We start from the raw sequence: 17,904 nt of genomic DNA, 5'->3' as shown, positions 1-17,904 counted from the left end.
ATCTCCACTCATGGAGTTGTAATTTGCAGTGTTTTAAAGTGGCGCTTGGATTGGGCATGAAGGGGGTTAAAAAGCTAGTTTTAGCTGGATGGTTGGCCGACGGTGAGTCTTACAGTATTCAAAATAAAATAGGATCATCTGATTAACTAAGGAAGTCTTTTTTTCCTGTCGGCCATTTCGGTACCGCCACCAAACAATGTGATTGGCAGGCCACTAGTCTGAAGAAAATATTGTGGCCATCATTACAGGACTTGGGAACTTGGTCCCAGTTTCCTTATAAAGTTTTTTAAAGTGTTTTTTTTTTTTTTTTTTTTTAAACTAAAGCTCTAACTGTAGGTTGCCCGACGGGGTTGGTGTCTGCTCAAGTTTGAATATGATTTAAAAAAAACACAGCTCAGAAATTCAGTGACATTATTATAATTTGAAATGGTAATAAGATCTTAGCTTATGTTAAAAAGAAAAAAAACACATATTCACTGAAGAAAAAACAAAGGTTAAATTGGCATTATAGTTAGATGTTCAACTAGGATAAAAATGAATGTTTAACAACAAATCCATTAAATTTACCAATTATAGTTTACTGAGCGAACTATAACTTGCACCCTTGCCATGCACTGCTTATGACCTCACATATCACATGGTCTGACATTTTAAGTAACATCATTGATAACACCATAGTCAGATACTGAATACATTTACTAAGTGTACACTCAGGACTCTACTGGGTGACAATCCAACAGTGGTGTCAATTGTATTTCTGGAAATAACTACTGGTCTTTCTTGTGACCTTCATAAAGCCACATGTGTGGTGTTCTTTTCACCCATAAGAGTCTAGACACATGAAAATTGTTCTTCTCCACTCACAGAAGCAACTAGAATTCTTTGAAGGTCGAATGTTTTGAACCATTTACATGACCCAAGTAGCTGGTAAATTGCAATGTCAATAATAGCGTTCCTTTAAACTTCTATAAATTCTGCAGTTTTCGGGCCTTTGAGAGCTCTTCTTGTCAGCTTCTGGATTCGGCCTCTCTTTTCAGTGTTTATTTCCCATTAGCTGATAAGCAGTTGACTCTGTTCTTTGGATGAAAGCATGGAAATTAGATGCTTAAAGTTATTGGCATGTAAATTCAGTAATCCATGCATTTACGTTGGCAATACTCGTCTTGTTAATAACAAAACCGCCTCTCCCTAACATCCCTGCAGAATACCCCAGCAACACCATGGGGGTGAAAACACAGCATTAATTCAGCACATTCAATGTATTAACCCCTTGCATGCCCGCCCCTTTCCCCGCCCAGTGCCGCGCTTTTTATTAGCGGGCGGAGTTCATGACGAGCTGGACTCGTCATGGGCACAGCGCCACCGCAGCCCATGACGAGTCCAGCTCGTCATGGGCACTGAAGGGGTTAAACATTTGTTTTTGAAAATAAGTGATTACTATGCCATCCACAAATAATAATCTTGAGATTCTTGCTGATGGTGTACAACTAAAACAACATCCACAGATGTGCAACATTGACCTGTGAATGTGGAGTGTCATTATAAAGAAATTTGTTCTGAGCATGACAAGGATTGGAGGTCATGTACAAATGCTGGAATCTTGCATTGATAATATTTATTTTCAATGAATAACATAAGAGTTGTTTCTTTGAATAAATGTCCATACTACTAGAAATTAATGATCCCATTCCTCCCATTATTACCTATTAACTACACTTAAGAAACATGTATATATATATATATATATATATAACTTTCTAAAATCTCATTTGAATCTCATTGAATATGCATCCAAAAGAAAGGAGCAGGAATGTTCTATATTGGCCTGGAGGAAAAGCTAGTTCCCAAAGTTTAGGCTGCGAGCAGACAAGAGCAATATCTGAACAATAAATAATGCAAAGACTGCAACACCTTATACAGAGGTGATCCTTCCTTCCCATCTCTTTCATCCTGTATTTTATTTGGCTGGCAAAATGTACCCGCTGTCCCACATCAAACCCTGCCTAACTGGCCAGAAGGCAGTCTGGACTCCATTACATACCGGAAAGTGACTGCTCCCGTATCACTGGCTGCCATGGAGCTGTGGCGCCCTGAAAAGAAAATGTGCTTTGCCAGGATTAGTTTGCTCCCTAAGGTTTGAGGCTGACTTTGAAACTGAGTGGCCAGTTGAGTTCAGGTCAACTGATAATGTCCTGTACACACGTTAAACCCTTCTGGGTGATTCAGTGCTCACCTTTTATGCCAAGGTGCTTTGCACTCTCTTATAGACGAGTGTGAGGAACCAGCAGTCAATTTCTGGACTATCTCCCTTGAGGGCTTAGGGCTAAACCCAAAGACTGAGCAAAATACTTTTCTACTGCTGAATCTGAAGGAGAATTGGAGATGTGGGTACAACCTTCCTTATTCATCCTCAGTCCCCCGTTATGGAATGTTGTAGTAAGGAGGTCTGAGATGTCAAGCCTGCTGAGACGGGGGGGGGGGGCTTGAAGTGAGTGCCCAGCCTGACCTATGATCTCCCTCATGAGTAGTCCAGATATCCTTGTGCTTCACATTGTTGCCAGCCTATTCAAGCATTGCCAATATACATGTGAGGTTTGTGTGCTTCGCCCTGCATTGCTATGAATGTATCTTCAAGTGATGCTGGTGCGGTTCACGGTTTACACCCTATATTGTTACGCATCTTTTTTTTTACAGTGACACCAATGTCCATGTGAGGCTGGTGTTCCCTTTCCCTGCACTGCTTCTTCAAGCGAACCCAACATCGCTGTATGGCCCCTATGTGCCTTGAAATTCTTCATACCCATTCTTTGAGTGACATTAATGTCCTCCTAGGATAGTGTCTTCAAACAGTGTTGTTGCCTATGTGAGCCACAAACAAGGCCAACATTTGCACTGTGAACCTTCCATCTGAAGGGGCCACCAGCTTCCAAGGGCCCATGTACCTCAATGGTTATCACTTTTCTTCTCTCACAGGCTGCAGCAACTGCTCCATACGGTAGTACTGATTACAACACAGTCACTGCAGACTGCTCAGTGAAGGACTACATCACAAAGACTGAATTAGGCATTAAACTGTGCATCCAACTTTAGTTAAATGCCTATGTTGCACTTCATTATACATAGGCAGCTTTTAGCTTGCAACTGAACCTGCTTATTAAATTGCATAAGCCCCTATAAGGCACTGACAACTTGTAGAGTAGTTCAGTACCTATTCAAGTATGGTTCGTGCTATAAAAAGTCTTAAAGTTACTTAGCATATTACTCTAATAGTAATAAAGTCTCATCTCTTGTTCTTAAAATAATAAATCAGCTTGGACATCGTCTTCGTGTGACTGATATGTATGATAGTTGAACGAGTGGTGCTCTGCTCTGCCCTCCTAGAGTATGAATTGAGTGTTCAGCTTCACTACTCCCTGAAAGTGAAATCCTAATAAGGAGATATTTGGGGTCTCTCACCTACCTGTGGCGAGGTTGGAGGTTCGTGTGTGTTCCCTGCCTTGTGCGGACTCCTGCTGCCGGCTTTCCGTGGCCAGTGTCTCCCACCAGCTGCCGCGTTAGGCACGCTCGCGGCCGCGGTCAGGAGGAGGACTACATCTCCCAGCTACACTTGCTCTCAGGGGAAGAAGTTCCCACCCGCACCTGGAGGCGCTATATAATCCAGCCTACCCTCGGTGGAGCGGGGGGTCTCTCACCTACCTGTGGCGAGGTTGGAGGTTCGTGTGTGTTCCCTGCCTTGTGCGGACTCCTGCTGCCGGCTTTCCTTTGCCAGTGTCTCCCACCAGCCGCCGCGTTAGGCACCCTCACGGCCGCGGTCAGGAGGGGGACTACATCTCCCAGCTACACCTGCTCTCAGGGGAGGAAGTTCCCACCCACCACCCGCACCTGGAGGCGCTATATAATCCAGCCTACCCTCGGTGGAGCGGGGGTCTCTCCCTACCTGTGGCGAGGTTGGAGGTTCCTGTGTGTTCCCTGCCTTGTGCGGACTCCTGCTGCCGGCTTTCCTTTGCCAGTGTCTCCCACCAGCCGCCGCGTTAGGCACCCTCGCGGCCGCGGTCAGGAGGGGGACTACATCTCCCAGCTACACCTGCTCTCAGGGGAGGAAGTTCCCACCCACCACCCGCACCTGGAGGCGCTATATAATCCAGCCTACCCTCGGTGGAGCCGGGGTCTCTCACCTACCTGTGGCGAGGTTGGAGGTTCGTGTGTGTTCCCTGCCTTGTGCGGACTCCTGCTGCCGGCTTTCCTTTGCCAGTGTCTCCCACCAGCCGCCGCGTTAGGCACCCTCGCGGCCGCGGTCATGAGAGGGACTACATCTCCCAGCTACACCTGCTCTCAGGGGAGGAAGTTCCCACCCACCACCCGCACCTGGAGGCGCTATATAATCCAGCCTACCCTCCGCGTCGCAGGTCCGCGCGCGGGCAGCGCCGGGCTGAGCCCGGGCAGAGGGCGGGCCGTCTGTGGCCGTCCGGGGCCAAAGGAGGCCGGGCCGGGCATTGTCCCTTTAATTTATGACCTTGCACCTGCTTATCTGTTGGGTATCGAGACATTTACCGCTAATTTGCACGGTGCTATTGGGAAAACTAGAGACCACATACTGGACGCTGCAACCCAGGACATTGAATGTTGTGTTGTATGCCTCGTTGACCCGGCCTTGATAACGTTGCCCAGGTAGTTCATTTGTAAACGCCGGACACTGAGTATAGACGGCTCAACTGTTCTATAGTTAGTGCATTGGGTCTGTGTTTGATTAAAATCACAATTATTAAAAACAGAGAGGCCTGAATAGGTATAACAGGTAGCGTGTTACCTAAACATGGTTAAAACAAGATCTCCAAGTCAAGGGCGGAGGGAGGGGTTAAAGGGACTCTTGATGCTTTCATCACAAGAGCCGAATCGCTCTTAGTACATGAGATTCAACTGGCCGAGCACAGACTTTCCCTGGACTCCCAATTAGCAAAGAAACGATCTTCTCTGGGTAACATAGCCTCTTGCCTAACGCCTGGTAGACGGGCAGATTCAACTGAACCTTCCTCGGCCCATCACACTCAGGCAGACACCTCTGACACACCCCTAATTTCTGATCTTAGTTTGCAGGGGGACACCGCGAGTGCAGGCTTGACAGGGCCACTTAATGGCAACCAAAATGCTGCACTGAGCTCCCATGGCATTGAGGGTACTCAGTCAATCACACAATAAAGAGCAGTGCAGGGGGACGTCCCAATGGAGAGGTCTAGCAACCATCTAGTAGTAGGAGATGCCAACCCCACACGGAGTTCTGGTGGAGAGGTAGTTACACGCTCTAAAAAACAAGTGTCAGCGGGGCTTCTAGTGATGGATGGCTCACAATGCCCTACTCGTACCAGTAGACCTAGTCGGAAGGGGATGGTCAAGCCCGCTAAAGGCATTAGTAAGAACTCTGATAATATAGCCTGTCCTAAATGTTGCCACGAAAAAGGGTCGAATGGGACTCAAGAAATTATATTAGCATTAGAAAACAAAATGGAACTCCTCCACCAATTGCTAGGGCCAGTAATGGCGAAAATCTCTAATATGGAAGGGATAATAAATAGCTTTGTGGCCAAAAATAGGGTCCAACCCACAAGAGTTCCACCCCAGGAGGGAGAGGAGGGCACAATAGAGATTGACCACAGAAACAAGGCAACAAATAATATAGAGAAAGAACAGAGTGAGTGTAGAAAAACACCCCCAAAAACAGACAACCCTAGTGATATGGATCCGAGTAGGGAGCTCCAGCACAACTCAGGCATCCGTCATGAGACCAGAGATACAGGTTTGGTTCATAGGGAGCGCAGGAGGTCCTTTAGGACAGACCGCATGGACTGTATCTAGGGCACCCCAGGACTCCAGACATTAGACTTACCCCCGGCTTCCTGTCCCTATTCAGTGGTGCTGGTAGGAGTTCCAGGAGTGAATAGGGGCAGTGAGGAATCGGCCAGTACCCTGATTAATAAGGCTGCGCACTGGATTAACAACAATATACCAGTAAAGAGATTCCAGCATGATCAAATTCTTATGGCCAGGAGGGTAGCCTGGATCGGGGGTGGAGAGAAAAAATTTGCAGGCGACTGTATTATTGTACATTTTAGACATCCAGAGCAAGTAAAAGAACTCCTAGACAACCGTCACGGGGAGAGCGAGAGAGGGTCATGTATAAGGATGCTCCCACTATACTACTTTTATAGGGATAGTGCCCTCGACCCTGGGCAGATAGTGCAATGGCCAAGAATAGTTAAGAAAACCAGAACTGATAATTTGCGCTTGGCCTCAAATAGATTTGCAATCCTCTCTAATTTTTCCGCTCTGGATGAACAAGATTGACTGAGGAGTCTGGCGAGTACGGAGGGTGAGCGACCATGAGACACTCAAGGGATTCTGGGAACTGTAATTAAAACAGGAAAAAACGCCCAGGATCTAAAAGCTGGTACACCGAAAGGGCAGGTAATGGTGGTGGAAGATATACGCACAAAAGTAATTTCCCAGGAGATAAATCCCTTACAAAGGAGGACCAGGGGAATAATTAGTGGTCGGGATCAAACAACCTCGGAGATGAGGCTGTTATCTTGGAATATTGCGGGACTCGCAATCAAAGTTACCAATCACGAATGGCAGGCCTTTGTTAAAGAGTACAAAGTCATTTGCCTGCAGGAAACCTGGGAAACGGATTGTAGTGGATTGTTTCTGGAGGGATATAAGTTGTTTTTTGTTCCCGCCCGTAAATCGTCCAGGGGTCGAGCTAAGGGTGGCCTTATTATGTATGCGGCATTGACGCTGCAAGGAAGTTGGCAAGACCTGGGGTGGGACTCCGATTGTCTCCAGGGTATAAGATACATTGCAAAGGGCCTCAAGGTAATTTTTATAAATTTTTATAATGTAGGACAATCGATGTCAAATTTGGCGGAGCTAGATGAAAGACTAACTGGGCTAAACGATATGGGGGACTCAAGCACCCAGTTAATTCTGATGGGGGATTTTAACACCCACCCGTGCCCCTACCTGAAATGGGAAGGAGGTATATGGGACGCTTGTCCTTCTACAAAGGGATGGCATGTAGAGCATTCCAGAGAAGGCATGGCACTAGGCACAATCTTGGGCAAATCGGCCTTAACACATACGATGGATCTAGTTGAGGATGGATCACCAGACATAATGACCCCCTCGTTTAAGGGACGGGGCTGTGATTCCATCATCGACTACATCTTTGTTTCTCATGCCCTAATTGGTAGGGTTAGTTATTTCTCGATAGTCCCGAGTGCATTTAGCGACCACAACCCTTTAGAATTAACAATAGGGATTTTAGACCTGCGCACTAAAGCAGACAAAAGGATCACGGGGGGACAATATAAGGCAATGGACCAGGGCAGGAGAATCAAATGGAGCAAGATCGATGGGCTAGCATTACACAGAGCGCTCCTTGTGGATAATGATAGTCACACGTGGAAATGCTTGGACAGCATTATAGAGGGGAGCGACCTGATTACAGCATTCGAGGGTACTGCCCAACATATTGACAGCCTTTTAAGGCGTAAGCTGAAGAAGCAGTCCGATCCCTGCCCGAGATGGTTTGATAAAGAATGCTCCAAGGCCCTCAGAAATCTGAAGCAGGCACTTAAAATAGTCCCAAGGGACAGAGGTGAGATTATGGATTGCAGGAAACAATACAAAAAGGCCATCAACAGGCGGAAATATTGCCTTCAATCTCAGGCCTGGGAGTCATTAAGAGAAGCAGCGGAGCGCCGTGACATGACAAGCTTCTGGAAAATAATAAATGACCCATGTTTCCAAGCCCCGAATAAGCCATAAGTGGCATCTCACATCTTGCCAGAGGCATGGGTAGCGCATTTCACAAAGCTATATAATCGGGGCACCCATGAGGTGCAGCAATCGCAAATCACAGAATTACCGGAGGGTGAGTGCACCCCTTTTACGGTCGCAGAAGTCAAAATAGGAATAGACGGCCTGGCACTAAGAAAAGCGCCTGGACCAGATGGGATCCCACTAGATTTGTTTAAAAGCCAAGTGGACCTCTGGGCCCCAATATTGACCAGGGTATTAAATGCAGCCAGAGAGGTGGGCATGCCGAGATCATGGTCGACTGCTGTCATTGTCCCAATATTTAAAAAGGGAAATAGAAATGAGCCACAATGCTATCGCCCAATATCCCTCATAGATGTCACGGCGAAAGTTATGGGGAGAATCATTTTAAATCATCTTATGGATTGGGCCGAAGAACCAAATATTATCACCGACCTCCATTATGGGTTTCGAAATGGGCGCTCGACCACAGACCAGTGCCTCAATCTTCATCATCTAGTGGCTAAATACACTCTGGCCAGGGAAGGCACTGTGTATCTAGCGTTTATGGATCTCTCAGCAGCTTTCGACTGTGTGAACAGAAGAAAGCTGTGGGAGATGCTGGCAGAGATGGGCATTGAGTTAGGATTGATACGAATCTTGCAGACACTCCACCTTGATACCACGGCACAGGTGAGATTCACCGATGACGGTGATCTCACAGATGACTTTCAATGCCGGGGAGGGGTGCGGCAAGGCTGTATCCTAGCGCCATTCCTGTTCACGCTTTATATAAATGGGCTAGATAAGGCGCTGGGAGCACTAGAGGCAGACTGCCCCTGCATAGGGAGGAGAAGCATACCAGTCCTCATATATGCAGATGATGCAGTTCTTTTGGCCCGTACAGGAAGGAGTCTACAGGCACTTATTAATGGGTTTGTTAGGTTCATGGCAGATTCAGACCTAGTCCCCAACTTATCCAAATCATACATCATGGAAGTGGGTAAAAAGCCAGTTAAGAACTACAGTTTTACCATAGGAACCCACATATTGGAAAAAGTAAAAACTTTCAATTATCTGGGGATCGTTTTCTATCAAGATCTCAATTTTAAGCCCTTGGTAAGACTCAAATGTAGTCAACATCCTAGCGCCGCGGGGTCCCTTAAGAATTATGCGACGAGACTGGGTCGCTGGTCCCCGCACGAAATTGCCCAATTATATAACTCGGTATTTTGCCCAAAGATCCTATATGGGAGTGAGGTCTGGGGTTTTTCAGATACAGGGAACATCCAACGAGAAGAAGACAAATTCTTAAAAAGTCTTTTGCAAGTGCCAACATGCATCTCCTCGTTTATTGCACACGAGGAGATGGGTATAGATTATCTTACTGATAAGGCCGCCTTTAACCCAATCTTCTGTTGGATAAAAATTTGGACCAATCCAGAGGCAAGCTTGAGTAGATCGATTTTAGAGGATTGTATGAATGGGGATAAGTGGCCTCGAATACCATGGCTAAAATATGTAAGGGACGTACTGACCAGTCTGGGTCACGAAAAATTATTTAATGAACCAAGTACGTTGGCCAGTAGAGACAAGGGTATTATAAAGAAAGAATGTAGGCAGCATCTGGTGAGGACTAGAGAGGCAACAGAAGGGCTTAAAAGCACAGTAAAGTCTTACCAGCTCATTAAAGTTAATCCGGGCATGGAATACTATCTTGCCAATATGTATAACAGACATGATAGATTTTTAATGTCCAGATTTAGATTGGATTTGCTGCACCATATCCTGTCCGTCCCAGCGGGCTTTGTACATGACGTGAGTTTAAAAGGGTGTTGCGGCTGCGACCTTAGATCTCCGCAAGACACTCTTCACTTTGTCTTAATTTGTCCCTTCTTTGCTTATCCACGATCATTGTTTCTAAAAACAATCCTCAAACGTGCAAATATAGGACAGGCCAAAGTGGCCCTTTTATTTCTCAAGCTTGCCTCTGACTCTTTTACACTATTTAGTATGGTACATTTCGTCGTTTGGCAGTTAAATTGAGAAAGACCAGGGCAGAGGATTAATCAGGCCGCCCTTGTTGTAAGGAGTAGATACGAAAGAACCAAAATCCAGAAATGAACTGAGTAATACTGTCTAGGTTTTCCGTTTAATGATGATATCGATGGTTAGTTTTTAATATGTCTGTTTTATCATGAATTATTTATTAATGTATGAAATAACTTGTATTAGTTAAAGGCCCTACTGTATAATATGTATCTTTTATGGTTATTTTTTAATATCCGAATAAAGATTATTTGAAATTTGACTCTCACAGTAGTTCCTGTGTAGGACAGTATCCATAGCACAATCTTTGCCTAACTGCTGTTGAGTCAAACAGGTCCTTTTGTTGTCTCCTTTTTTAGGCGACGTGCGCTGCTTAGTTAAGAGTGCAGCATTAAAACATAATTTTTTATTTTTTATTTGCATCGCTTTCACTTTAACAATGGCAGCTGCACTCCTTTCTTTTATTCTGTGCAGCCTGCCGGATTTATCTTGTAAAAGATTGTGTTTATTTTTAGCAGCGCCCATGCGGCGCTTTCATTTTTGCAATGGCGGCCGCACGCCTTTCTTTCAGCGTGGTTTGCCGTATGCAACTTGTAAAACATCATGTGCTTAATTTGGGCAGCACGCCATGCCGGAGCTTTCACTTTAACAATGGTCACTGCACGCCTTTATTTTTTTCTGCACAGCTTGCCATATTCAACGTGAAAAACATTATATGTTTATTTTTGGCAGCGCACCATGCTGCGCTTTCACTTTAACAATGGTGGCCGGGCACCAAACAAATGGAATCGTATGCTCAGCTGCAATTGTTCTTTTTATAATTGCATTAAGGTTGCAGTACTTTATGTGGCTATTAGAGGTCCCCTTACAACTCCACAGGGACACATAGTAACAGCCTGGGGTACTGCATCCTTTCCATGCTTCATGGATTTTCCTTTATTACTTATGCTACTGCAGGGATATTTTTTTACAAATAAAAATCTAACATTTTCATTTGCAACGCCAATAGCTAACTCGTTCATTAATGCAGGACCTATTGCATTGCAAATGCTTGTTTACAAATGTCACTTAGTGTAACATGTTGCCGTATTTATGGCATATTGATCAACAGAAAGTACAAACCCCTGGCTGCAGTTATGATCGCCATTTTATTGAAGATAAAAAGACATAAACTTGTTCACATGAAAAAGACTATTGACTTTTCCAGGTTGTGACAAAATCTTGGAACTTAAGGAATGCACATGCAGAGTGAGAAGGTGATGACTCGTTTTACTTGCTCTTTATTTCAGTCATCTCCATAGATTTCAGTTGGATCTCTGTCTATAAGATATTGCACAGACTTATTTCCACCTCCATTGCCTACAATTGTGTGATATCCTTCAAATAAAGGATTACTTTAGGTTTGTGGAGCCTTGTATTATGTTGACACAGGGCACTCACAGATGTATTGCAACGTGCAATTAAAATTCCCCAGATGTGCAAGGTCTGTTATGCTGTATTCCTTAAAAAACAAAAATCCATAAGTAAGTCCTTCGGTTTCTTCAAGAAAAAAGAAGCAACATGACTGACTGCAAATATTTAGCTAAAGTAATTTATAGAAAACAGTGCAAGGTCAAGAAGGTGGGAGCAACCTCCTAACAGTAGTGCAATGGTTGGGTAATCTAGTAACTGGCATCCAAATAAGTGACATTAATTTTGTTATAAATGCATTTGAAAAAAAATGGACTGAATTTCTTTTGTCTCCAATTTCAATTATCTTTCTCCATCGTTTGGCAGAAGTATATTAGTAATAATGCTAACATGTTATTAATTATCTTGGGTTTGGTAGCCCCTAATTGTGATGTCTGATGCTTCCCAGGCCAATGGATAGTTTATTGAGTACTGAATTTTTCAAGCCACATTCGGACCCATGTTCTTATAACTTCTTATAACATTTTGATAATCAATTTTATTGAGTTTTCAATGTAACCAAACAAACAGCACCATTCAGAGTTACATCGCATGGGAATAGTCCAGAGTAAGCACAGTTCACATTGATATAAAAAGTGACATGCATGCAAATCAAAGGCCCAAATCCCTAGAAGCATTCCATAGACCCAGCCGACCTACCTTCAAACTCTATCACCCCCACCCACTTCCCCCACATTAGGTGAAATTTCCCGGGGCATCCCCTGGCCACATAAAGAGGTCGTTCCTGGGCGGCACACCAGTCCACCCCCCAACGCCAGCGCGCCAATGTTGGTGCTGTAGCCGTCAGCCAAGAACAGCGATATCTCTCTTAGCTACTACCAAGGCCGTGTTAAGAAAAAGCTTTTCGGCTCTGCTACCGTCCAGACCATCAGTTTCTTATAACATTTTGTTCCTCAAAACGGTGCCCTCGTTCCTACAGTTCAGTTTGTAGCGTACACCTGCCATTCACCACTCTCCAGTCTTATAACGAAGGCCAGAATCATATTTCCAAATTTTACCTGTAATCCTTGGATTGACTAGATTTCCTAAGGCTTTAATTTAGATGAATAATAAAAACAAAATACCCCAAAAACATTGACTTCACAAAGAAGCATCGAATCAGCACAGTGAATTTGTTGACCACTATCTGTGAAAGCATCTTTGCAACTATAGAGAATCAGTGACAGAACTGCTGATGAAGGGGTGAACTCTTGTCTGGCAGGTTAACTACAGCAGAATCAACACTGCAGAACATAAACACCAAAAGAAGCATTGGTAAAGCCAACAGGTTTCAGCTCTAAATAGTCGAGATATTCGCTATTGTCATTCACATTTGAATGTATACAGATACATGGCTGTCAACCTTGGACTGAGTTTACTATTAATGAAATCCTTTTCAAGGTGACCACCGATGAATACATGAGTCGCAACATAAGTGTGATGACGGGGGAACACTAAGGGGCAAATTTACAACAAAAGTAGCAGAGCACGGATTAGCTCCAAAATAGCTAACGCCATACTCCGTCACTTTAGAAACGCAGGGATACTCCGTATTTACAATCTACGGTGCAGCCTTGCGTTTCTCCCTGCGCTGGCACTAAATTCAGATACCTAGCACCAACGCAGACACCCTTGCACCATAGTGCAAGGGTGCCTGCATTGAGGGAAGGATTGTTTATGTGCAGGAAAGTTTCCTTTCCTGCACATAAACAATCCAGAATGGCGATTTGCAACTCCAATGTGTTCTGCATTGTACAGCACACTTGAAGTTGCAAATCTTCATTCTTTTTATGGTTGATTATGTGCAGGAAGGGAATGCAGCACACATAGAGCAAAAAACAAGGAGAAATTAAACATTTCTCCTCATTTTGCAATGCTAAGACCAGGTTTTCCCTGGACTTAATTTTGGCGCTGCCCCATACTTGCGCCATCCTTATAAATATGGGGCAGCGTCAGAATCAATAGGTGTTGCAGCAGAATGCCCACCGCAACACCCATTGTCACCCCTTTCACGCGAAGTATAGAGTATAGAGTGAAAGGGTGCCTTATTTACAAGGCGGTGTTGAGCCACTTTTAGTAGCTTAATGCTGCCTTGTAAATAAGGCAAAGCCCCTATCGCCACAAGAACGTCTTTAAAAGTGACGTTCCTGTGGCGATAGGGGCTTGTAAATATGCCTCCCGTGTGCACCAGTGAGTGCAGGAAAGAGGGTGAGCAGGCGGGCATCACTTTGCGACTGCTTACCCCTCAAAAAATATGTTCGAAACAGGGAGTTGGATGGGAGCCATTGGAACAAACAGAGAAGAGCCCCCTCCAAACAGAAGAGGAAGGATACCACTCAGTCAGTAAGAACACTGTGAGACCAACATGCTCCAGAGTGTCGCAAAAAAAAGGAGTGAGGAAAGCTACCTAATCCCTAGCAGATCCCTAAAATAAACAACAAAGCCATCCAGTCATGAGCTGACCTAAACCCCATTCAAAGTATATGTTATGAAAACAAGGAGAATCCGAATCGATAGCTAAAGCGGTCTGTGGCTGAGACCTAAAGAGGAGCCCTGGGAAACTAACAGACCCATGTTCAAGAAACAATCGTGAAAGGAGGCTCCAGCAGGAGTAACAAGGGAGTAGATGATGTAGGTATGCGGACAGGTTGTAGGTGTGGGAGCGGTTCCCCTATTCAAAATCAAAACTATAGAAAAAAAACATATGGAAAACTGTCAACATTGGTAAAACAAAATTATTTATCATTTTAATGCAAAGAATTCCATCCTGAAATTAATTTAAAAATCTAAGGACATCGGTTATTGGATGATGAATTCAAATAAAATGAAAGGGTCGAAATTTCCACAAGTGACTTATTCAAACTGGAAGATCTTAGTATGGTAGAGGCGACCTCTGGTATAATTTTGTTTTTAGTACGATATTTCAGCAGTCAAATGAACTATGCAGGTACCGCTTCTGCAGTTCCCAATAGGAAAACTTTGGTATGGATTTTTTCCTGTAGAATACTCACCTCTCATTAACATTTGAAAAAGTCACAGTAACTTTTAATCTTGCTATGTGGAATTAATTGGCCAAATATTCTAAGATAGAAACCGGATGGTTTAACAATATGAAACAGACTTTTAGAGTGCCCACCACAGTTTTCCATTCAAATTTTCTTCTGGGTATCTTAGTTCATTTTTGTCCTAAATGCTGGAACACTCAACTTGGCTAGCACGCTTATGATTAGCTTTGATTGGTAAATTCAGGGATGGAATATACCAAAGTTGAATGTCTAGTTCCTACAATAGGACCTGAAGGGATTCTTAAGCAAAGTCGGGGAGTCTTTGAAGGGGTCTGTTGCAACTTTCATTGATTACCATTAGAGCTAACTCTGACAATGTATATTTTGCTTGTACGCAGGACCCAACACCTATGAAGATGCAGCTGCCTACATCCAAGCACAGTTCGAAAGCAAGAATCGTTCCCCCAACAAGGAGATCTACTGTCATATGACTTGCGCCACAGATACAAATAACATCCAGGTTGTGTTTGACGCGGTCACCGACATCATTATTGCCAACAATCTCCGAGGCTGTGGCTTATACTGACCATTGTGTATAGCAACTTATTTGGTAATGATTATGACAAAAATGCAAGTTGGTAAATAAAAATGGCGTAATGAAATTTATATATATATAAATATATATATAAATGAAACAAAAAAATACAACAATCTTTTTAGTTTGTCCCAAAGAGATATGAACAGAACAGATTCCTTGATGGAGGTCTGCCCCGTCTGGAATCAAACCACAGAACTCAGATTCTGTAACTTCCAGCCCCATGTTAAGAGCCCAGGTATCCTTCAGTTTTGAAGAACGTGCTTTCATAAAAGAAATAGTCGTACAGTTATTTTTTTAACCCTTTGGGTCTTTACTTTCTGTTGATATATATATATCTATATACATATATATATTTCTAGGGGCCGGGCAAATACAGGGTGGCCAGCATTGGCGGTTAATGGTGTGCTCGTCGGCCTCAAGCAGGGGAGGGTAGTGGAGCAGGGGACATCAGCGCTGATCTGTTCTGTTCAACCTCTTCCGGGTAAAAGTTTTAGGAACTTTTTTTAAAAGGACGCACAGGACAGCACCGTTTAGCTCTTCACTTGTGGAATGTAACTTCCTCCAAGTTCAAGCACAGGAATGGGGGGGCTGAAGCTTTCGCAAAGGTCTGTGAGAAACAGGGGGGTCCTTCCCACTTCCAACTCCAAATAAGACTCGTCTAAAATAAAATAAAATAAAAAGAAGCCGTTGGTAGCCCTTTTCCTTTGCTGAAATGTAATCATATCAGTGCCAACCTCACTTTTGGTGGGCTGTGAAAAAAAGAGAGAGAAAGCTAGAGGAGAAATCCCAATTGTGAAACTGTTTACGTCTTACTGTGAGGAGCCCTTTTTGAATTTCTTTGTGGTCAATCTTATTGTTATTCTGCATCCCAGACCCTTCTTTCTCTCTGCAGACTGGCTTCATGGACGCTCCTGTTGACGTTCTATCGGTAGCATGACCTTCTGGCCTTTGTAAGACACAGCCTTCCTTAAACAAAAGTCAATGTATAACCTTCTGAACATGGAATGGTGGCTGTATGTTCTGTAGAATGCTGTAGATCTGGTTTTAGCGGAGTCTTTACATATAGAAATCTAAAAAGGAAAGAACATTTTTTCCATGTGCTTTGTAGCTTACAAAAAAAACGAATAAACGTTTTTTCCCTTTTTTAAAATGTTTTGCAATGGGTACAAAAGGCATTCTACTGTATTTAGTTCCTCATTTTAATATGAATTAATTGTACCTAATTTGGGGGTAAGGGAATTTCTTAATTTTTTTATTTATTTATTTTTACTTTATTGTTATTAAAATTTTCATTTTTTGTTTGAACTGAAAGCGCCCTGTCTAGAAAAGGTCTTTACCAGCCTGGAGTTATAAGACCATGCTGATTACCACCGCCGTGTCTGGCAGGTCAAAGTGTACAGAACCAATCTCTCTAACACTTCTCTTAGTTAAACGTGTATTCCAAAACTGTCTCGCATTCACTCTCCAGGTTTGTATAGAAAAAGCACATCTCTCACTGGCCAGTAGCTGCCGAATGATATTTCCCTGTTAGACTTTTTTGCTCTGATGAATACTGTGTATTACATACCAGGATAAGCTTCATTTTTCTTTCTTTCTCTTTTTTTCCAGTGAATGCTTTTGTGCTGCTTTTTATTTTTCTTCCTCTACTCCCTCCTCTTAGTGAATGGTGTTTTTCTCTCATGTGGGATGTTTGTGCTGCAAAAAAACAAAAAAAATTAAAAAAACAAAAAAATTCAATCGAATGTAGTGTTTACATTAAAAGCCACAATTTTCATGACCAATCCTTTGTCATTTCTATTTTGATTAGAACTCAAGCTTCTTCACAGTTTCACTTCAAAAAAGTTGAAGAAGACCTGTCACACCTGTGAAAAATTAAAATAAAATCAAATGATTCAATAAAATAAGAGGAAAACCTAAAGAGCTGCGTCTTTCTAAGCCTTTGTATTGCTGACTAATGAGGTTGCTGGGATCTATAACACTGCCAGTCTATTTCTCTTGAATATTGAAATATTCATGTGTAGCTCAATAAAGAGAACGTTTGTCTGTACTTCTTGGTCTCTCCCATCTGGTTTTCAAGCTACAGTCGTTTAATTATTTTTATTAAAGGAGGCAAAATGCAACTACATGTTTGAAAGCATCAGTCATGTTGTTCCAGATTCCAACATGGCTACTTTTTTCCCTACATTAATGGAGAAAAATATTAAATTTCCTAATTCTCATTACTGTCCTGTAGTAATCCTTGTACCATTTTAAGTGAAGTTAGGGACTGCTGCCCATGACATTCACCTTACTCGATGTACGAGATACGAAAATAAAATACATCATCATATTTTGATACATCAGTTGCGCTGCCCCTGAATCCAATGTGATTATATTTTCGTTCACTCCCAGAGAAGACTGAATTTTGTGTTTTCCAAAACCTTCTGCTCTTACCATAGCTCTTATACTACCTACTGTAAGCCAAGGTGGAGCTACATCTCATGACATGTCCCTTGCCTGATGTGTAAGATTCTGTATGTTGCAGCATTTATAATGGTGGGTGAAAAAGACCTCCTAAAGATGCAGTAGTTGGCAGAGTGGGCATACAAGAATGTTAATTGATTATTAAAATTAAAAGGAAATGTTTCTTTTTCTTTCAATTGGAAACACATTATATATTGTATATTGTATGCATCATCACAAGGTGAGTCAACCTAACTACACTGAAAAGTAATACACATTTTAGCATCTGGAAATGCCAAATTAATAATTTATAAATTAATAATTTGTAGGCTACTATGAGTGTAAATGTCCTTTCAAAAATAAATGTTAATTGCTTCGAAGTGGTCAGTTTCTCTGAACTTCAAATTTCAGCAGATCACTCCATTTGGTCAAGCAGCAAGCTACTTGTATTAATTTCATATGTCTGAAATCACTCCTGCCTTGGCTCCTGAGTTTTTCACAATTACAAAGTGTTAAGCATATTACAGAATCCTTGCTCTGCATAAAACC

At 42.9% G+C, this 17,904-nt stretch overlaps 1 protein-coding gene across 1 annotated transcript in view; it reads left to right on the top strand.

The window, feature by feature from the left end:
- Window positions 1-16,690, top strand: part of GNAO1 (G protein subunit alpha o1) — a 755,346-nt gene extending 738,656 nt beyond the window's left edge. Inside the window, exon 8 of the mRNA XM_085638722.1 lies at window positions 14,714-16,690. Coding sequence (XP_085494848.1) covers window positions 14,714-14,901 — 188 coding nt within the window. The 3' untranslated portion in view covers window positions 14,902-16,690. The remainder of the gene's footprint in view (window positions 1-14,713) is intronic.
- Window positions 16,691-17,904: the final 1,214 nt, after the last annotated feature.

Source organism: Triturus cristatus, chromosome 12 (assembly GCF_964204655.1).
Source record: "Triturus cristatus chromosome 12, aTriCri1.1, whole genome shotgun sequence".
Lineage (NCBI taxonomy): Eukaryota > Metazoa > Chordata > Amphibia > Caudata > Salamandridae > Triturus > Triturus cristatus.
The sequence above is the reverse complement of the archived record's forward strand: the minus strand, read 5'-3'. Positions and strand labels throughout refer to the sequence as shown.